This window comes from Terrapene carolina, unplaced genomic scaffold, assembly GCF_002925995.2.
Source record: "Terrapene carolina triunguis isolate 2854851 unplaced genomic scaffold, T_m_triunguis-2.0 Scaffold58, whole genome shotgun sequence".
Taxonomy (NCBI): Eukaryota; Metazoa; Chordata; order Testudines; family Emydidae; genus Terrapene; species Terrapene triunguis.
This window is the reverse complement of record NW_020664409.1, coordinates 91,764,856-91,785,232: the sequence shown is the minus strand read 5'-3', so window position 1 is coordinate 91,785,232 and position 20,377 is coordinate 91,764,856. Positions and strand designations below refer to the sequence as shown.

The 20,377-nt window shown below is 43.1% G+C and overlaps 1 protein-coding gene across 2 annotated transcripts in view; it reads left to right on the top strand.

Annotated features, from left to right (window-relative positions):
* Positions 1-20,377, top strand: part of SNTB1 (syntrophin beta 1) — a 156,645-nt gene that overhangs the window by 48,550 nt on the left and 87,718 nt on the right. For both annotated transcript variants that reach the window (XM_024217013.3, XM_024217012.3), the window contains exon 2: positions 19,483-19,699. In XM_024217013.3, the coding sequence (XP_024072781.1) occupies positions 19,483-19,699 (217 nt within the window). The remainder of the gene's footprint in view (positions 1-19,482; positions 19,700-20,377) is intronic.

Below are 20,377 nucleotides of genomic sequence, written 5' to 3'. Positions count from 1 at the left end.
AAATGGCCCTTTGGGGCTCTATGCAGCAGTACAGCTTAGTACAGGCCACAGTAAATTGTACAAAGGAATTAGTCTGGTGAAAATCAAAAGTAGTTTTAGGTCACCTTTGCGCTGACCAAGTCCCACAGAGTTGCACTGTGTGGTCTGCACTCCTTCCAGTTATATGAGCTGTGAAAAGTGTTTTGTGCTCTCCCTGACCTGCGTTGGTGTAATCTAGCCCTTAGTGTAACAGAGAGCATATACAACTGTTCAGTCCTCTCAGTACCTAATTTTAAGTAACTGGATGCTCTCTTGTGGCCTCTGACCATTCACATAAGCAGGGCGAAAATAACTCTTTAAAAAAAAAAAGCTTACAAACAACCAAACCTGACCCTCCTCCCCCAACTTTGTCTTGTTGACTGAGCAAATCAGAATCCTACCTGGGTAATTTAGCAATTTGGTAATCCCCTAACAGCACTGATACTGATAGATTAATACAGAAGGTGCAGTATATGGGGTCTGTACAGAGTACAGTGAAGAGAATAGATTGGTTAGGCTCTGATCCTGTTCCCATTGAAGTCAATAGAGGTTTTGACTTTGATCTCTAAAGCAGCAGGATTGGACACTTGAATTCTGTGGGGTTACACCAGAGATTATTTTAGCTCTTTGACTATAAGGTCCTCAGGACAGAGGCCTGTCTTTTTGTTTTTGTCGGTGATCACTAATTTACCTGTGATACTATATCAATCATAAATAGGAATAAGATAGCTGAGATCATCGTTTAGCTTAGCTCATGTCATTTTCTTTTTAAATGTGAGAACAAACCAAGCAGACTGGTATTACAGAATAACAATTCTGAAGAATGCAAGCCCATCTGTCTGCCACTAGTTCTCTGTTGCAGCCTTTTGTGCCTCTGGGAGAGGGAGGAACTAGGGAGGTGGGTTTTGAAAGGTCGGCAATGAGGGCATCCAGAGCATATTATAAATGTTAAATTGTTTATTGGTTTGTGACATTTGCTGAAATCTAGGGTTTCAAAGTTGTCCTTTAAAAATTGGAGCGCACACTTGCTTTGGCAAGGAGCCCAAAGGTCAACTTGCTTCATGTGACTGATCTCTTCGGAGCAGTGTTTACTTCACTCTGATGGCCTTTCTGGTGTGGGGAGTAGAGAGGAAAGTCATAGGAACAACATCCTGAGCTTGTGGACCTCGGCAAACATTTAACTAACATTATTGCTCTTGATGTTCTCCACAGGGGCCTGACTGCACCATGCAAGTCAATGGGAGCTCTGCCATTGGCTTCAAAGCCATAGTACATGCATAGATTGTAAGCCCCTGGGTGCAGGCACTGTGTTTGCACAGCATCAGGCACCGTGGGCTCCTGGTTTTTGATTAGCGCCCTCCCCAGTGCTATGGTAACACAAATAATAATAATCATTTGAGCTGGGGTTCATCAGCTAGTCACCCAAGTGATTGCTTGACCTTAATATTTTTTCCCAATTCCATCCCAGTGCTCCAGGTTATTGTCTCCTGTTATTCTTATCTAAATATTGGAGCTGAGCCAACTCCTACTGAAGTTAAATATTTCAACTGACTTTATTAGGAATTGGAGCTGGTCTTTAAGATTTTGGGCAGAAATCCTGCTTTGATTTACTTAGATTGCCATGCAGCTATAAATAATAGTACTAAAACCCTGTGACCCAAGGAGATCTTGATGCCAACTGGCAGAGGGCACAGGGGTACACAGGGGTTACAGAGATCCCCTGCTCAGGGGACTGGAACAGGGCGGGAATAGCCCCATCACTTTTAAAAGTGGGAGGACTATGCCCTCTACTTTTTATCAGCCATAAGGGCGAGTGATGGGGGAGGGGGATGGAAAGGCGCGACTGGGGGCAGGGCCTTGTGGGAACGGATGGTGTAAGGGTGGGGGTTTGGGGAGAAGGGGGCGCGATTCCTCAGGGAAGGGGTGGCGTGGGGTGATGAGGCTACAGTTTGGGTGCCCGTGGGCCCCCCACTTTTAGGGAGCTTCCACCGCCCCTGCCCCTGCGTCTGGCATCTATCTACTAGTCCTTCAAAAATGTCATGTAAGGTCTCTAATAAAAGCCTGTGTCACGCTTGTCGTCATAATCATTGTGAGATGTATATATGGAAAATATGTGAAGAGCTCTGTGTATATATACTACAGAAAGCCTGCCTTAGCACCCCTGCTGCACCACTGATTGGGAGCCACCCGAGGTAAGCCCGGGCCCCAATCCTCTGCCCCAGCCCTGAGCCCCCCCTCCCAAACCCAGAGCCCCTTCCTGCACCCCAAACCCGTCATCCCCAGGTCCGCTGGGTCGTGGGCATCAACAATTTTCTTCAACTGGGTCGCCAGAAAAAAAGTTTGAAAACCACTGCACTAAGTCAGTGGGAGAGAGAGCTTAATAACTCCACCTTAGCAAGACGTGGTAGCTATGTCCCGTCACCGATATAGTGCAATTTTCATGGGGGAGTTAAGGTCGGCATAACTACGTCACTCAGGGGTGTTCCTTCAGTCTGTGAGGACAATGTGTCAGCAGGCTTGATCTTGTGAGAAGAGATCTTGGCCAAACTGATTGAAAATGCTGAAGGGGCGGGGCTGCGCTCTCTGGCGGATCAAAGCAAGTTCAATATAACGCGGTTTCACCTATAACGTGGTAAGATTTTTTTTGGCTCCCGAGGACAGCGTTATATCGGGGTAGAGGTGTAATTAATGTGTGTGGGTGTGTGTGTATGTGTAAACGAGATTACAAGCTTGGTTGATAAAGGTAATACTGTTGATGTAATATATTTAGACTTCTGTAAGGCATTTGACTTGGTACCGAATGACATCTTGATTAATAAATTAGAATTATACAATACCATGAGGGTAATTAACCATAGGAACAACTTACCAAGGGTTGCAGTAGATTCTTCATCACTGAAATTTTAAAATCAAGATTAAGTGTCTTTCTAAAAGATATGTTCTACTTCAAACAGCAATTAATTCAAGGAAGTCCTAATGCCTGTGTTAAACAAGAGATCAGACTAGATATGGGGTAGGTGGACTGCAGGCCAAATCTGGACCACCAGATGATTTTGAACAGACCGCAAAATCTTTTTTATTTACATATTATCATTATTGTTGTGTTTTTTGTATTATTTTCTCTGGAGTCTGGACCTTGACTACACCTTGTCCAAGAAATTTGGACCTTGACAAAAAATAATTAGATTAGATGATCACAGTGGTCCCCTTTGGCTTTGTAATTTATGAATCTATTGTCTTCTATAAGAAATTAACAACAAGTGATATCACCTGGTTGCACTCTGTGCAATGTGACAACAGATTTGCTCTTGAACTAAATAAAGCAGATAAGCCTCAAGCACATAGCTGTCACTGTTTTCTGTCACAAAGTCTGTATATGGCTGGTAAAGATGTGCTTTCAGCCCCCTCTGTAAAAAGCCCCCTCCTGCACTGGAGCATAGAGAAGATCTATTAGTATAACAACAAACAAGCACAAATAGGGTCTTTTTTTCACTCTTCTTTTGTGTTGCAAGTTTTGTTTTCTTTCTTAGCAAGTTTATCTCCAAGACTTGAGACACAAATATATGCAGGCCTTTCTTTGAAGCTCTTTTCCTTTTTTGTTAGAGCTATTTATACCGAATGGCAACTACATGAAGATTAATAAACTGAAAAACAATGCTTGGGACAAGTAGGCTTAAATAGTATTGATACAGGGTCCCCAGTGCTAAAATCTCCCAACCCTGCAGTGGCACCGAAATGCTTTAGAACTTGATTGGTTCCTGAATAGAGTGTGAAAGTGCAAACTGTAAAAATCGCTCATGCAAGTTACATACAAATGCATCCTAGCAACTGCATAACTCTTCTCTGATTTCCTTTACTTCCTTATGTTTTCACAAAAGCCACCTACTACATCTGTCTTTGTTACAAGGAAATACTTTGCAACTGTAACAATTCTCCACATGGGTGGTCAGTAGGGTTTTGAATCTAAGACCTTTAGCGCTGCAGCATAGACCTCAATCACTTGAGCTAAAGAGTACCTCCATTAGATGGTGACATAGCAGGCTTTTATCCCCTCTGTGGACCAATCATTTGAGGGGGATGCAACACACATTTTGCCATTGTATTATCCAACCGTGCTTTTTTGTTTGTTTTCACCAGCAGCCACTATTTCCCATAGCCAGGGCTGCCGAGAGCGGGTTCGGGCCCAGGTGAAAAAAATTTTTCGGGCCCCCCAGTAAGGGCGGACTGGCTAAACAGGGCCGACAAGGGGGGGAAGCCGGGCCCCTTCCAGACTGCCGGGCCCCGGTAATTTGTACCGGCTTTCCCCCCCCGCCTCGTCGGCCCTGCCCATAGCAGTTTGTTATTGTTTGCAGTCGAGGTTGGGTTTATGTCTGGGTTCCATCCAGAATACAGAGGTCTAGTAGAGTATCATGGTTCAGGGTAATCCTTGTACTATTTCCATGTGTTCTGAACTGGATCATTATCCTTTTCTTTAGGTTTACAGGTAAGTAATACAGTGCCCCGTTACAACCTTTGCTTCATAGCTGTTAAAATTTCAGGAGGTTAGTAAAGATAATGCAACTGGACACAGAACTGTAAAGGAAACTTATCTGGAGGATACTCTGCAGCTATACACTTAATAAAGGAATTTTGTGATGACAGTGAATAGTTTTAGACTCGTACAGGCTGTTAATCTTGATCAGCCAGCAAACATATGATTTTCAGAGCAGTGCTGCTCTTGGAGGGGGTTGCTTTGGCCAGCGTTTGTGCAATACTTGAGCATGACCTTAACCCCTTTCGTTCCTTAAGGAAAAAAAGTGAAGTCCTACAAAGAGGCGCTTATATTGTCCTTTAGATGTCTATGGTCAGACTGTGGCTAGCCCTGTGCAGATAAACAATAGGGAGATGCCATGAGCTTCTTTCTCCCACCCCCTTTCACTCCTGCAGGATCCAGCTATAAAATGGATGAAGAATACAAGCACTACATGATGCATCCCTTGCTATCATAAGGCTGCATCTTTAAAGTCAGAGTCTAGCCCCTAACATGCATCCAAACAATATCACTACCTCGAATTCAACAAACTGAGTTTGATTCTTGTTATGGAGCTTGGGAAATGGTTTGCTTTAAAGATGTAAGAAGATTCACTTAAGGAGATATTTATTTTGGTCCATTAGACTATGTTAAGTACCATGAATTCTTCTCCAGGTCTGTAACGCCACATCTCCAGTATAGCGTACATTACAATTACTAAGTCAAAAAGTAAACAGATATACAAATGAGTTTAATGTCCTTCTACTGTGAAGCTGCTTCTGGTTAAAAATATTCAGTTTTTTTTCTCTGCTGTATGCTGGTGAGGTGTTGAAATAGATAAGGGTGCTTTTCCTTACAACACTCAGGATATGTCTGCACTACAACAGCACAGCTGCAACCCTGGAGCTCTACTGTAGAGGAAGATGCTCTCTCCATTGATGGGAGGGGTTTTTCTGTTGATGTAGTTAATCCACCTCTCCAAGAGGTGTAGCTCAATGGATGGAAGAATTCCATTCCAAAATGTTTTCAGGATTAGATTGACCTAACTACATTGCATAGGGCTGTGAAAAATTTTGTACCCTGAGCGATGTAACTAGAATGATCTAATTTTTAGGCGTAGACCAGGCCTTAGTGACTCAGCCAAGAAAATGTGGTCTGTTTTCTTGGATCACTTGCAGCCTCTAACTCAGTGGTTCTCAAACTTTTGTATTGGTGACCCCTTTCACACAGCAAACTTCTCAGTGCGATCCCCCTTATAAGTTAAAAACATTTTTTTATATTTTACACTATTATAAATGTTGGAGGCAAAGCGGGGGTTTAGGGGTGGAGGCTGAGAGCTCACAGCCCCCATGTAATAACCTTGCGACCCCCTGAGGGATCACGATCCCCAGTTTGAGAATCCCTGCCTATTATCAACCTCCTGTGCTGAAATTGACCAAAAACATGTTTGACAACCATTTAGCTGCCTGTGAAAAAGATACGTTTTACTGTTTTAACCTGATTCTGACCTGACCTGGGGCACTCTGAATTGGCATTTGTGGTCAGTGGAAAAAATCTGTCTTGATATGCCAAGTCAACTGCACTCACTGCTCAGCAGCTGCTATGGGCAACCTATATCTGCCTTGTCCTTTGGAGAAGCTGGGTGAACATGCTGGCATTAACAACTGAACAGTGCCAAACAATTCTGAGTAAAAGCCTGGGTGGATGGAAGAATTTTCTTGTCAGTAAATTGAGGATTAATGAGATTGTGTAAGGACAGGAAACCATTGTCCATTTTCTGGGAGGATTAAGTGTCCACTGAAACTTAAAAATATCCTATATTTACAGGATAACTGCAGGGCCATCTGTGAAATAAGTGTTGTCTACTAGTTATCTTTAAAGCTATATGTTAAACCCAAAAGGGTAGATTTGCCTTCTTCCTGAATAGGATTTAAGGCCAGATCCCATTGACTATAGGGCTTAGTCCATTGTAGGAAATACTCAGTATCTAACAGGATCAGGCCTATTGTAGCATCCCATACCTAAGAGAAACTTCCCAATACTATTTAAAAGTGATAAACCTGCTATAACAATAGTTCCTTTTTTCCCTCAGCTGTGATGTTTTTTCCTTAAAGTTATGATGCCTGGTGTACCAGGAGGGCAATCATCAGTCCTGGATCAGTGACAAGTTTAAGGTCCTATAGCTTGTGACTCATCAGGGATATGGATGGGAAAGTTATATTGCTGTTAAAAAGAGATTTTTCAGCTGCTTGGTGTGGTTTGCAGTGACTAGCGGGCGATGTCATGGTTCTGTGAATGCAGAGTTGGGTTTCAGTCGCAGTTTGTTCAGCCGTTGCATTTCTGAGAAATTCCCCTGTTCAAAAAAGTCCTGTGCTTATTGTGACTCTCTGGTCGATGTTTTAAGTTAATTCTTCTAGTTTGTTATTGGAGCTTTGCTGTTTGTGTCTATTGGAAACAGTAATCCCAGGGAGGAAGGAAAGTGATTCAAATAGCCTTAAACACAAAAGCCATTTTTTTTTCTGTTTCTTCCCTCTCTCCTTCTTTTCCAGTCCTGGGGTTGTCTTGGGGTCTCCATCTCCTCCTTGTGTTGTCGCTTCTTCTCTTCCTCTCTCCATCTTGTGGGTCTGTGATTCCTTCTTGCCATTGAGTGATGATGTGGAATAAGGCCCATCCCTCCTTCCAGAGGCTCAGCAACTGGCCTCATTGACAGAAGTGCTAAGGGAGGAAAGGACTGAATTGAGGTCTGTTTTCAGGAGCTGTCTCCTTCTCCCAGGCTTTGTTGTAGGTCTCCCCACGCCAAGCCTTGAGCTTCAGTGGTCGAGCTAAGCAAGGTTAGAACTGGGTTCAGCTCCTCCCTTCCCAGTCCTCCTGGCATGCAGCCACTTTAAGCAGGATCTGTGTAATATCAAGCAGAGGGTTCTTAATCTGCACATAGATTTGTCGTCTTCCACCGCACAGCAAAGGACTGCATGCCCATTCATCCCAAGCCAAGATAAGTCAAATTGTGGGTGCCATGCTATCCCATAATTACACAATGAATGTAGCCCCAGGACGATGGGCCTAGATATCAGGTGTAGTTCCTCACAGCTTTTGGTATTTCCTATTCTCCTATCTGCATCAAAAATCCCAACATTTCTGTGCAAATTTCCCCATACTTCCAGTTGAATAAGCCATTATGCTCTTCCTGCCCTAACCATTATCCTGTTGTTGTGGGTGCTCTGTTAAACAGCTGCAGCATGATAACTCTGAGATGGTTACAACTCACTAATGGGAGAAGTGATTCCTGTGTGTTGTTACTAGCAAGTAGTATGTAGTGTCCTTAAAATACATCTGGATCTTTTTAGATAAACGTCATTATATATTATGGGTCCAGTTCTCACTTCCCTGTGGTCCCTTGATGCTGTTCTGGCAGCAAAAATCTATAAAGGGGGAAGAAACTGCCTCCTGAGAATAACTCCTGCATACGGCCTTCCCAGGCAGCATAGAGCTGATATAGGAGCTTTTTGAAGCCCTTTTGCCAACCATATGGAATGTATGATGATAGGAGGGGAAGGCGAGGGAAGGGAGGAGGTGAGCTGAGAGGACACAATGCTACTTTTATTCTCTACTTCCCAGAGTCCATTGGAGGAGGGGAAGCCTTTAGAGGCAGAGCATAAGTTGGAGCAGCCTTGCGACTGCTCTAACTCACACCAAGGGTTGGGCTGGGCAAGCCCCAGTTGCCCCAGAATATAGGGAGCAGAGGGACAGACTGACTGAAAATGGAATCCTGGGTGGAGCAGGGGACTGAGAGTTGGCACTGATATGTGTTTTGTTCCAAACTTGGCCATTGACTTACTGTGTGACTTTGAGGAAGTCATTTAATTTGTCTGTGTCAGTTTAGCCAGCTGTAAAACAGGTATAATCATACCCAGTGTAATAACTTCCCTTGATGTGTGCCAATTCCGGTCATGCGTTATTTCATGATTTGTGTGACTGCTGAAATAATGGCATGTTCCAAAAGCATAATGCCCTTATGTATCTTGTTCTGACACTTGAGCTTAGTCAGGTAAATAGAAAAATTATAGTGTACAGGCAACACCAGACACCTTGAATTTCATCTGAGACTATGAATGATTAGAGAGGGAGCTTTGCAAACTAACAGAAGAAAAATCAACACACTTGTAAGGCACATAAGAAGCTTTGACTTCATTTCTGAAGTTTAGAGAAACTATTTTAAATACCAGCCTTACTTTTAAGAGTATTGGTGAACAATGCTTGGCATTGTGAAGAGGAGAAAGCCCAGGCAAATGTACGTACTGTAGTAGGCTACTGAAGAAAATTTGTAGTTTGTTGCATGTGCCATGATAGTGTCTCATGTCATATTGTTTGTGGATTTGAAAGGGTTTGGCATAGATGGCTTACCATGTGACCATGAAAATCCACCTTAAAAAAATGTAGGCCTCTTTGGAGAAAATCAAAGCGCAGCCATGTACTATCGATGATAACAATCTTTCAGTATGAAAGATTCACACAGTTCCAGTTACAAAGCTTACACTGTCATATACACATATAGTAAGAGATGTGCGCTGTGTATGCAAACATTGTTTTTCTTAGGGTACGTCTTCACTACCCGCTGGATTGGCGGGTAGTAATCGATCTATCGGGGATCCATTTATCGCGTCTCGTCTAGACATGATAAATCGATCCCCAAACGCGCTCCCTGTCGACTCTGGAACTCCAACAGAGCGAGAGGCGGTAGCGGAGTCGACGGGGGAGCCGCGGTCGTTGATCCCGCGCCGTGAGGACCCGAGGTAAATTGATCTAAGATGCTTCGACTTCAGCTACGCTATTCACATAGCCTAAGCTGAGTATTTTAGATCGATTTTCCCCTCCACCCCCCACCCCCAGTGTAGACCAGCCCTTAGGGCAGGTCTTCACTACAGGGGGGGGGGTCGATTTAAGATACGCAAATTCAGCTACGCGAATAGCATAGCTGAATTCGACGTATCGCAGCCGACTTACCCCGCTGTAAGGACGGTGGCAAAATCGACCTCCGCGGCTTCCCGTCGACGACGCTTACTCCCACCTCCACTGGTGGAGTAAGAGCGTCGATTCGGGGATCGATTGTCACGTCCCAACGAGACGCGATAATTCGATCCCCGAGAGGTCGATTTCCCCGCCGATTCAGGCGGGTAGTGTAGACCTAGCCTTAGAATGGACACTTAACAGAAATTAACTGGGTGATTCATGACAAGGCTCTGCAATACTTTGGCTATAGTCAATATATCTTTATTTTTAAATGTTCAGGATGTGGCCAATGACCACCTGTTTACTTAGCTTGTATGTTGTATCTTTCCACTGCTCACTGTTGATTTGCTGTGTATTAGACTGTAAGCTCTTCAGGGCAGAGCCCATGTTGTCTTTTATATCAGGCTCTACGCGACAATGAGTGTTCACTTTTTAAACTTAACATTATACTTTTAGGTTTTGTGGGATATTTACCAGAAACACTTACATTTTTTTAATGAAAAATATATGGAGATGTATTGTTTTGTTACTTTATTTAGGGAAAGCACAACCCTACTAAAAAAGAGATACGAATCAACTACATATGGAAACTTGAAACTAGAATTCACAGCTCATGATAGAATGTAAAACTGAACTGGGCAGCAATGATTGTTTGAAGAAGAAACTTTGAGGGTGAAAATAAATACAGTAAATTGAAGGCTCAGGAGGAAAAGTCCCTTTGGATGTGTTAACGTTTTTAATAGGTAGGTAGCTATCTGTAAGAAGATATGAAATTTGCAAGGAGGTTCTCTGAGCCATTGAAAAATCACTGATTGCATCCAGGATGTGAATAGACCAGTGTTCAGTTCTGGGTGTGACTGTTATGAAGCATCACAGCCTGCTGCCACCACCAGAGTTTGTTATAAAGGTTTATTTAAAAGGATACAGTCAAAACAGGATACAACGCCACCATGATCTCCCAATCGCCACATGCCATGCTTCTAGGAATGTCTGTGTCCATGTCCTCATTAGTATAGTAATTGCGCTGTCGTCGCTTCCTCACCCGGTTTTGCAGGTACTGCACATACTGCTGGATAATGCCCGAGGTATTTACAATGGTAAAATCTGCAGCGGAGATCTGAGTGGGCTGCATGCTTGCGGCACTATGACACCTGCACGGGTAATCCTGGAAAAAGGGCGCGAAACGTAGGAGAGTTGTTCGGTTGAAGATGGCCGATAAAAGGCAGGAAATGGCTGTCTTCTGTAGCTTTCACGGAGGCGGGAAGCTCGCTAGAGCTGCAAGAGCAGGAGAGCAGAGTTTGCGGCGGAAGCTGTGCAGCTCAGTTCACGATGGCTGAAAAACGGCAGGAATGGTTGGCTTTTGTACCTTCCACGTGGGCCCAGGACCGACAACCTGGAGAAATTTTCTAGCGCTGCAAGAGCGGGAGAGCAGAGTTTGCGGTGGAAGGTGTGCTGCTCGGTTCACGGTGGCCGAAAAAAGGCAGGAAATGGTTAGATAAAAGAGTAGATAGAAAGACGAGAGGACATGCGAGGTGGATTCATAGTACCAGGAGACAGGCAGTGTACTGTACTGCACCGTCTGCTGGCAGTATGGTGTCTGCCGTAGCGTTCACGGAGGCAGGAGCAAGTGACGACACACACCCAGAAACAGCCGCGAGAATGTTTTGCCCCATCATGCACTGGGAGCTTAACCCAGAATTCCAATGGGCGGCGGGAACTGTGGGATAGCTACTCACAGTGCACCACTCCGACATTCGATGCTAGCCTTGGTACTGTGGACGCATTCCGCCGAATTCACGCGCTTTAGTGGGACCACACAACACCAAATGTATAAAATCACTTCCGAAAATTCGAATAGAATAATTTCGTACTGTAGACGTTGTGACGTTGTGCAGTCTATATGGTTTTATAAAAACTTGATAATAAGTCAATATAATGTAACTGGGATAGTTTTAGAGAAAATATGGTAATAAGTGAATATAACGTAACTGGGATATGCTTCATGCATAAGGTCTCTTGTAAGGTATCATTACAAAGCTTATAATCTACTGAGTATGATCATCTGATTTGTATAAATGTACCACTCTTGTATCTAAAACTAGAAATATAAAATGTAACTCTGAGGGCCTATTGTAATTATGTAAAGTGTGGGCCATTAATGATGGTTTGGAATCTTGATGACTCCCATTAACTAGGACCATTGTCTGCAGATGGTTGTGTTTACCTGTGAGTCTTCCTGTAGATGTGTGTGCTGGCAAGTGGGCAATGAAGTCTTGCAGTGACATGTGATCATGTCACCTGAACTGGAATCCATCTTTAACCTGGTGCTTTTCCAGTGAGGGGGGGTGGAAACCCAGAGGGACAAAGGGTTCCCGCCTTATGCAAAAGATATATAAAGGGGTGGAACAGAACAAAGGAGGGAGAGGAGCCATCATGAAGAATCCCCTAGCTACCACCTGAGCTGGAACAAGAGCTGTACCAGGGGAAAGAATTGTGCCCAGGCCTGGAAGGTGTCCAGTCTGAGAAAAAACTTACTGAAGCATCTCTGAGGGTGAGATTATCTGTATTCAGTTTGATTAGACATAGATTTGCGCATTTTATTTTATTTTGCTTGGTGACTTACTTTGTTCTGTCTGTTACTACTTGGAACCACTTAAATCCTATTTAATAAAATCACTTTTTATTTAGTAATTTACTCAGAGTATGTATTAATACCTGAGGGAGCAAACAACTGTGCATATCTCTCTATCAGTGTTATAGAGGGCGAACAATTTATGAGTTTGCCCTGCATAAGCTTTATGCAGGGTAAAACGGATTTATTTGGGTTTAGACCCCATTGGAAGTTGGGCATCCGAGTGCTAAAGACAAGCACACTCCTGTGAGCTGTTTTCAGGTAAACTTGCAGCTTTGGGACAAGTGATTCAGACCGTTGGTCTGTGTCTGGAGCCAGACGGAAGTGTCTGGCTCAGCAAGACAGGGTGCTGGAGTCCTGAGCTGGCAGGGAAAACAGAAGCAGGGGTAGTCTTGGTACGTCAGGTGGCAGCTCCCAAGGGGGTTTCTGTGATCCAACCCGTCACAGACGTACCCTTAATTTTAAAAAATTGTTCACCCTCCCCATTTATAATAGAATATTGGAAGTTTGAAGCTGAAATCTGGTTCCTTACCAAGAAGTTTCTAGCCTCAGTTTCCTCCCCCACCCCATGTAAATAAAATTATATCTAGCTGTCTGTTTCCAGAATCTATCTGAACTTTTTGCCCCATCACCTATGTATCATAGCTCAGGTGTACTGTATGGTTGTTCATGAGTGCTTAGTTGAAGACACTGATTATTTTTTCCTTAAAGAGCACTGACTCTTCTGTTTCAAATAAAATAGAATACAAGCATACATAGAAAGAAATACACAGATTTTAAAAAATGGTTGGTCACAATTTGGGCCCACAAACTTGTCTCTTTAAGAGCTGAAGCAGGGCATGCAGAGTTCAGCTGAATTCATTTAAGAAAGACAGAAAACATTAAATGGAACCCTTTGCCAAGTTCTAACTTTTTTGTGTGCAAGAGAGTGTAGAGGGCATTTGTATTCTCTCAACATGTTAAACTTTTCTAATTTATAAAATGTCTGTTAACAGAGACCTAAGGCTGTTGACAGATCAAGAGGTTTAGTATATTTCAGAACCTTTTGGCATTCAGCAACCATAATAAATACTTGAGGTGGCTTTCTTTGATCATGAGAACAGGTGTTGTGTCTGTAGGAAAGTGGATGGAAACTTAACACCCACAAATGTACAGTAATACTTGTTCTGATTTCTCCATTTCAGTATAGAAGTGAATAAAACTATTTCCTGTGGCCCTATCATAGAAACCATAATTTTACTTTTTTTCCTAGAATAAATGATGAGCATGCATTTTCCTCACTATTAGTTTTGATAACAGCACCTATAGCTGTTTAGGACCAGATTCTCTCCTCATTTTACATCTGTGCAGTGGCACCGATTTAACTGAGAATTTGACCTTTGGTCTGAGCTTTGAAATCAGAGACAAACTATGCTGTTCTAATGTAAATGAGAGCAGAAATTGACCCTATGGTCCTGATCCTTCTCACAGTTACACCAGTGTCATTCCAAAGTAACTCCATTGACTACAACCTAAGCTAATGCTGGAGTTACGCTGGGGTAGCTATGAACTGAATTTGGTCCTGTGTGTGTTACAGGGAAAACTGTCACCGAAAATAACTTGTTAAGATATTTAATTTTGAATTGCTCTGAAACTGTCTTGGTAACATACTGAACCTGCTGCATTTGAAATCCTAGTATATGACATTTCTGTAAAGCAAAGGCCACGTCCCTGTTGAATAATCAAATTGCTCAGCTGATCTGTTTCTTCCCAAGTGTTTCTACAGCGTCTCTTTGCCAACGTTTGTGTCGCTGTGGATGGTTAGCACTGCCTGTAGTAGCATTAGATTAGATGGCCGTTGTCTCTTCTCCATTCTGCTACTTCGGTGGTGTGAGTTTGCATTCTCCTCTCTCCTTTCCTACTGACAGGCTCTATGAAGACCATTCATATGGTTCTCTTGTACTAGGTCTTTTCCATGGTTATCAGGAGCATCCAGCATAGCTACTTTGTCAGGATTGTGTGATATCTTCCCCCCCCCCCCCCCCTCCACACCCCCTTCTTTGTGTGCTATATCGCCTGTGGTCAGATCTGTGTCAGAAAGGGAGAAAGTCATTCCAGTGCAGAGAGCCCAAATAATGCCCTTCACACCACTTAACCCCAGAAGGCCAAAGACTGGTCTCATTGGATTCAGCCGTCATGGGCTTCCATTGTATCAAGGTTTGGCCCTGAATGCAAGGCTGACATGGGTCTTAATTGGTATGAGGGGCTTGCATAGGTCTTCTGCACAGGCTAACTTTCATCCTGAGAGAGGATAAAATAAGAAAAAAGTTTCCATCTGGAAACAGGGTGTAGGGGAATTTGAATGACTGTTTTCAATGAAGTTTCTTGTCTGGCTGAATTTTTCCATTAGCATTTGCACAACTTTGAAAATAGTCTTTTAAGTTTTATTTTTATTTTACCAAGCAGCCAATGCAGTAGGCAATCAACAAACACTTCTTTAAGAGAATGCACACACATTGCATGCCCTCTGTCTTTCCCTGCAAGGTAAAAGTCTTGATCCTCTGTCTTTGAGCCGATAAGGGCATGCTGTTCCTTTCAGTTTCATATTGTCAACCTCCACTTCCTGACCATGCCTCCGTAGCAACGAAGGAGATTTACTGAAGGCTTTTCTTTTGGTTTTTAAGCAAAACAATCTGAATGTGTCCAGATTCTTCAGTATCGTGTCTGGTAGAAGACTTGACAAGATTTGCCTGTAGTATTTCCCTCATAAGAGGCATGCTTTCTTTTGTCATCTGTGGAAAGCTACAAAGACTTAATTGTGGGGACCTTGGACTTGGCAGAATTGTGCATTAATGAAGTGCTTTTTTTGGAAGCTTCATTGCCTGCCTTCTAAATTAAAAAAAAAAAAGTATTTGAACATATGTCAGTGGATTAATTCATTTGACTGCCATTTCTACCTTTCTTTTTTGGGGGGGAAGGGGGGAATGCACGGAAGGAGAGGGGAGGTGTTGGTTCTGCAGATTGGAATTTTAATTGCTTGACCACAATTATTAATTTGCAGTGCAGCAAAAGGGCATGATTATTAATTAGTACAGACTAAAAGGGTCTCTGGAGCTGGGTTGTAGCATCAAGTGGATGAGTTTAGACAGTTTTAGACTGAAATTATTGTCTACCAATACACCAAGCTACAATTATGTAATCACTAGATTTTCAGTCCCTGCAGATTAAACCTTGTATTATGAATACACTGGTGTTTTAAAGAAAAAAATATAAAATGAATGAGATTTTAATACTTCAGGATAACAGCAGATCTTGTGTACCGTTCAATGGTTTTTCCTATTCCTTTTTATTATATGCTTAAAAAAAAAACAACCCAAAACGTAGTGCTTTCTGGAGCTGCTTCTCTTTCAACTAGGGTTGCCAGGCGTCTGTTTTTTTTTACCAGAACTCCTGGTCAAAAAGGGACCCTGGCGGCTCTGGTCAGCACCACTGAATGGGCTGTTAAAAGTCCGGTTGGCAGCGTAGGCAGGCTCCCTATCCGGCTCTGCACGGCTCTCGGGAAGCTGCCTTCATCTCCCTCTGGTTCCTAGGTGGAGGGACAGCCACTGGGGCTCTGCGTGCTGCCCCCGCCCCAGCGCCAACTCAGCAGCTCTCATTGCCAGGACCTGTGGCCAATGGGAGCTGAGGGGGCAGTGCCTGCAGGCACGGGCAGTGCGAAGAGCCATGTGGTCACGTCTCCGCCTAGGAGCCGCAGGGAGATGTCGCTGCTTCCTGGGAGCTGCCTGAGGTAAGCGCTGCCCGGAGCCTGCACCCCAAACCATCTCCCGTGCCCTAACCCCCTGTCCCAGCCCTGAGCCCCCTCCTGCACTCTGAACTCCTTGGCCCAAGCCTGGAGCCCCCTCCTGCACCCCAAACCCTGGACCCACCTCATAGCCTGCACCCCCAGCCAGAATCCTCACCCTCCAACCCCGTGCCCCAGCCCGGATCCCCCTCCCGCACCCTGAATCCCTCATTTCTGGCCCCTCCCTGGAGCCTGCACCCCTAGCCCAGAGCCCTCACCCCCTCCCGCACCCCAACCCTCTGCTCCAGCCCGGTGAAAATGAGCGAGGGTGGAGGAGAGTGAGGAGGGATGGAGTGAGGGGGGCAGGGCCTCAGAGAAGGGGTGGGGCTGGGGGCAGGGTAAGGGTGTTTGATTTTCTGCGAGTAGAAAGTTGGCAACCTTACTTTCAATCACTGTTTGGACTTGTGTGTCACTGTATCTGAGAGGGAACACCAGCTCTGGAATTTCTGATCCTAACATAAAACTCATTACCTTCTCTTTTCCCATTAATATTCTGTATTTTGATGCTGTATTGCAGTTTTTCAGTGTTAAGGCCTAACCTGTTGAAGTGAATGGTAAAACTCCCATTGAAGTCAGTGGGTTTAAGGCCCTTTTGATACCAGAGTATGGAATAGAAATGGTTGGGCCTATAATATCTATTACCATAATCCTGCTCTTAGTTTTGCCCATTGACTCAGTGATGGCATATGAATTGGAAATATACATAATACAAAAATATTTATGTAGTATATATAGGGTCAAATTCTGCCACCAAATACAACCATGAACCCTGCTATGTTTATATGCCATCATTGTTAGAGAGAGAGGGTGCGTGAGGTAATATCTTTTATTGGACCAACTTCTGATAGTGAGAGAACCAAGCTTTTGAGCTACACAGAGCTCTTCTTCAGGTTTCTGAAGTTTGAAAACTTGTTTCACCAACAGAAGTCCAATAAATATTACTTCACCCCCATTGTCTTTCTAACATCCTGGGACCAACATGGCTACAACAAGACGTCATTTTTATAGGCTCGCTCTCTATATATTTCCTTTTAAAAAAATATTTGAACACACAAGCACATTAAAGCCCTTCTGGAAAAACTGTTGAACTGAATAGGTACAAAACCAAGAGAGTTCTGTAGAAATAGGGTTTAGTAGAAATTACTCTAAAAATCAGTAAACTTTAGTTTCTCACTGTTCCTTCTGCAGTTTTTTTTTCTTTCTTACTTTTAAACCATCCTATAGAATTCTATAGCAGGGAAGTAATTCTCCATCAAATTCTATAAGTGGATTTTTTTTCTTTTTGTATTAAAGTCTGAGATTTTCAAAACTTCCTGTGGAAGTTAGATATCATTCTCCCTTAAAAATTCAAGGGAGCTGAATGTCTAAGGGAGTTTGACATTCCCAACCAGATTCTACAGGATTTTTCCCTCCTGGAAATTTTCTTAGACTGCACTGCATTTGGTACTCGAATCCCTGGAAAGCATGTTGTTTTTCTACCCCCTTCTCCTGGTAATATATTTCCCCTCAGTCTTTTCACAGAGGCTTCTGAAATAGTGCAGCAGCTTGTCATGATGTCACCATTACATTGCATGGAAACTCACTTGGCACTGGGAAGAGAACAGTCTTTGCTTCAGTTCCCAGTATCTTGGGAATGAAATTCACATTTCAATGTTTCTGCTTAATGTTTAGATTTCGATCCAAAGGTTTGACTCCAACTTCAGTTTTTTCCCCTCTCTTCTTTTCTTAATTTTAGAGGGCCCAGTCCTATTGCTTCTCTATGCACATAGCTCCCGATGAAGAGCGTGGGAATTGCATGCATGCAGTAGCTACAGTATTGGGCCCAAAGTTTCTTTTGGCTGCCAAGTGCTGGTACATCACCAGCACACAGTTTACTAACCTATTGGAACTTATTTTCAATAAGTAGTTTGAAAAACTCTAGTTTGAAAATAATCCATTCAAAAAAATATTTAGGCCACGTCTACAGTTGAAAAATTGTTTTTTTCACACCCCTGAACGACTGAAGTTATACTGACAAAAGTGGCAGTATAGACATACCTTATGTCTACGCTACAGCGACTCAGCTGCACCAATGCAGCTGCGCTGCTGGAGCGCTTCTGGTGAAGACACTCAAAGCCGATGAGAGAGAGTTCTTCTGTGGGCTTAATAACTCCTGCCTCCGTGAGAGGCAGTAACTGTGTCAGCAGGAGACATAGTGCTATTCACACCGGCGCTTAGGTCGGTATAACTTACGTCGTTCCGGGGTGTGGATTATTCACAAAATAATTTGTAGTGTAAACTATGGCTATGGCTACACTAGAGAGCTTACAGTGGCGCAGCTGCATCGTTTTCCTGCCGAGGTAGCGCTGTCCACACCGGTGCTTAGGTCAGGATAACTTGTCGCTCAGGGAGGTGGCTTATTCGCACCCCTGAACGACCTAAGTTATATTGACAGAAGTGATAGTATAGACATAGCTATAGGTTTGATTTTCCTAGGCTCGAGCTCACCCATTGTTCCAAGGTGTTTGAAACTGAATAGGATCATTGAGTTCTGAGTGCCACCCCATTGTATCTGTTCTAGGAGGATGTGATACAGCCCATGCCAACCAGGGTGGAATTTCACATTCAAAAAGACAGGAATTTCATGATGCTACTTCATAGTATCACCCAGAATTCATAGGTTATACAGACATATCTCCAAATCATCACAAAGGTGAAAAGGTGACTTGATCGTGGTCTACAAGTACCTACACTGGGAAGAGAGGGCTGATAGGCAGCTCTTTTATCTAGTGTGAAAAAGGTGTGATGAGATCTAGTGGTTGGAAACTGAAACTAGACAAATTCAGACTAGGTGGGCGAGGTAGTGTCTTTTATTGAACCAACTGCTGTTGGTGAGAGAGACAAGCTTTCGAGCTTACATAGAGCTCCTCTTCAGGTCTACTTCACCCATCTTGTCTCTTTAATATCCTGGGACTGACATGGCTATAACCACACTGCACATTCAAACCAGAAATAAGGTGCAAATTTTCAATAGTGAGGGTAGTTAACCATTGCAACAATTTACCTAGGGGTGTGGGGGGTTGAAGTTGTTAAGTCAAGACAGACTGGATGCCTTTAAATCAAGGCCAGATTATATTTTTAAAAGATATGCTATAGTGCAAAAAGAAGTTATGGGCTTGATATGGAAATTATGGGGTGAGGTTCTATGGCTGGTGTTATGCAGATCTGACTATATGATCATAATGGTCCCTTCTGTGAATCTACCTAGTCTTCTTGCTGTTACCTCTGTTCTCCTTCTCTCAGTCCCTCTTTTGTTTGTTACACCAACTTATTGTGTCATTTTGAAGAAGACTGTAAATTCTTCAGGGTGGGGTCCGTATCTTCCTATGGGGTTGTACAGCATCTAGCACAATGATGCTAGCCCAATAGAAACAATAAATAGTAATAATTGTTAGAATTCACATTGGATCTAAACATCTATTGAGTGTTTGTTTATTTGCTTTTTTTTTTTTATAGTGAAGTACATGCGAGAAGCAACCCCATATGTGAAGAAAGGTTCTCCAGTTTCAGAAATTGGGTGGGAAACGCCTCCACCTGAATCGCCACGGTTGGGAGGTGTATCCTCTGACCCACTGTCACAGCTTTCTCTCGTCATCCACAGAGACAAAAAAACAATTCCACTCAAAATGTGCTACGTGACGCGCAACATGGCTGTGTCGGATCCTGAAAACAGGTAAGCTATGGCTTTGTCTTGGCCTAATTTTTTGCATTAGAACATGCTATTCTATTATTCATCTTAGAGCTGTTAACTATAAAGCTTGAATACTGTGAACGATAACACTGAGGATCAGATTCTTTGTTACGTCTAACTCCATTGAACTGAGATAATAATCTGGCCCTTGGCTTTTACAAAGCTCCTTCCATGTGAGGATCTCAAAGTGTTTTTGCAAACACTTCACAACAAAGCATTTCATAACACCGATGAGATTGCTGTGGTAAAAACACATTCATCAGCTTTGGGGTATGTACTGGAAAAAAGCTCTGATGGCACAATCAAATATTTTTCATAAGAAATACACAAATTAACACTTTGCTGTTAGCACAGTTGTATGATTTTCTTCAAGAAGAAGAATCCCCACTCACTAATAGCAGCATCAGATAAATAAGATCAGACAACAAGGAAAAAAGTTGCCCTTTTTTTTTCTTCTTTTTTTCTTTTTTTTTTTTAAGGGTGGCCTAATTGTCTTGTCAGTTAAATGCAACTCTGACTATTGAAGGGGAGAATGAGAGAGAGAGGTTACATTTGAGAAAATAAATGGGGATTTTCTGTGGCTTTTTTAATTTTTTTCACGATGCTAAAAATAAGATGAGCTTACTGGCCCTTATTTATAACATGTGTGGAACAGCTGCA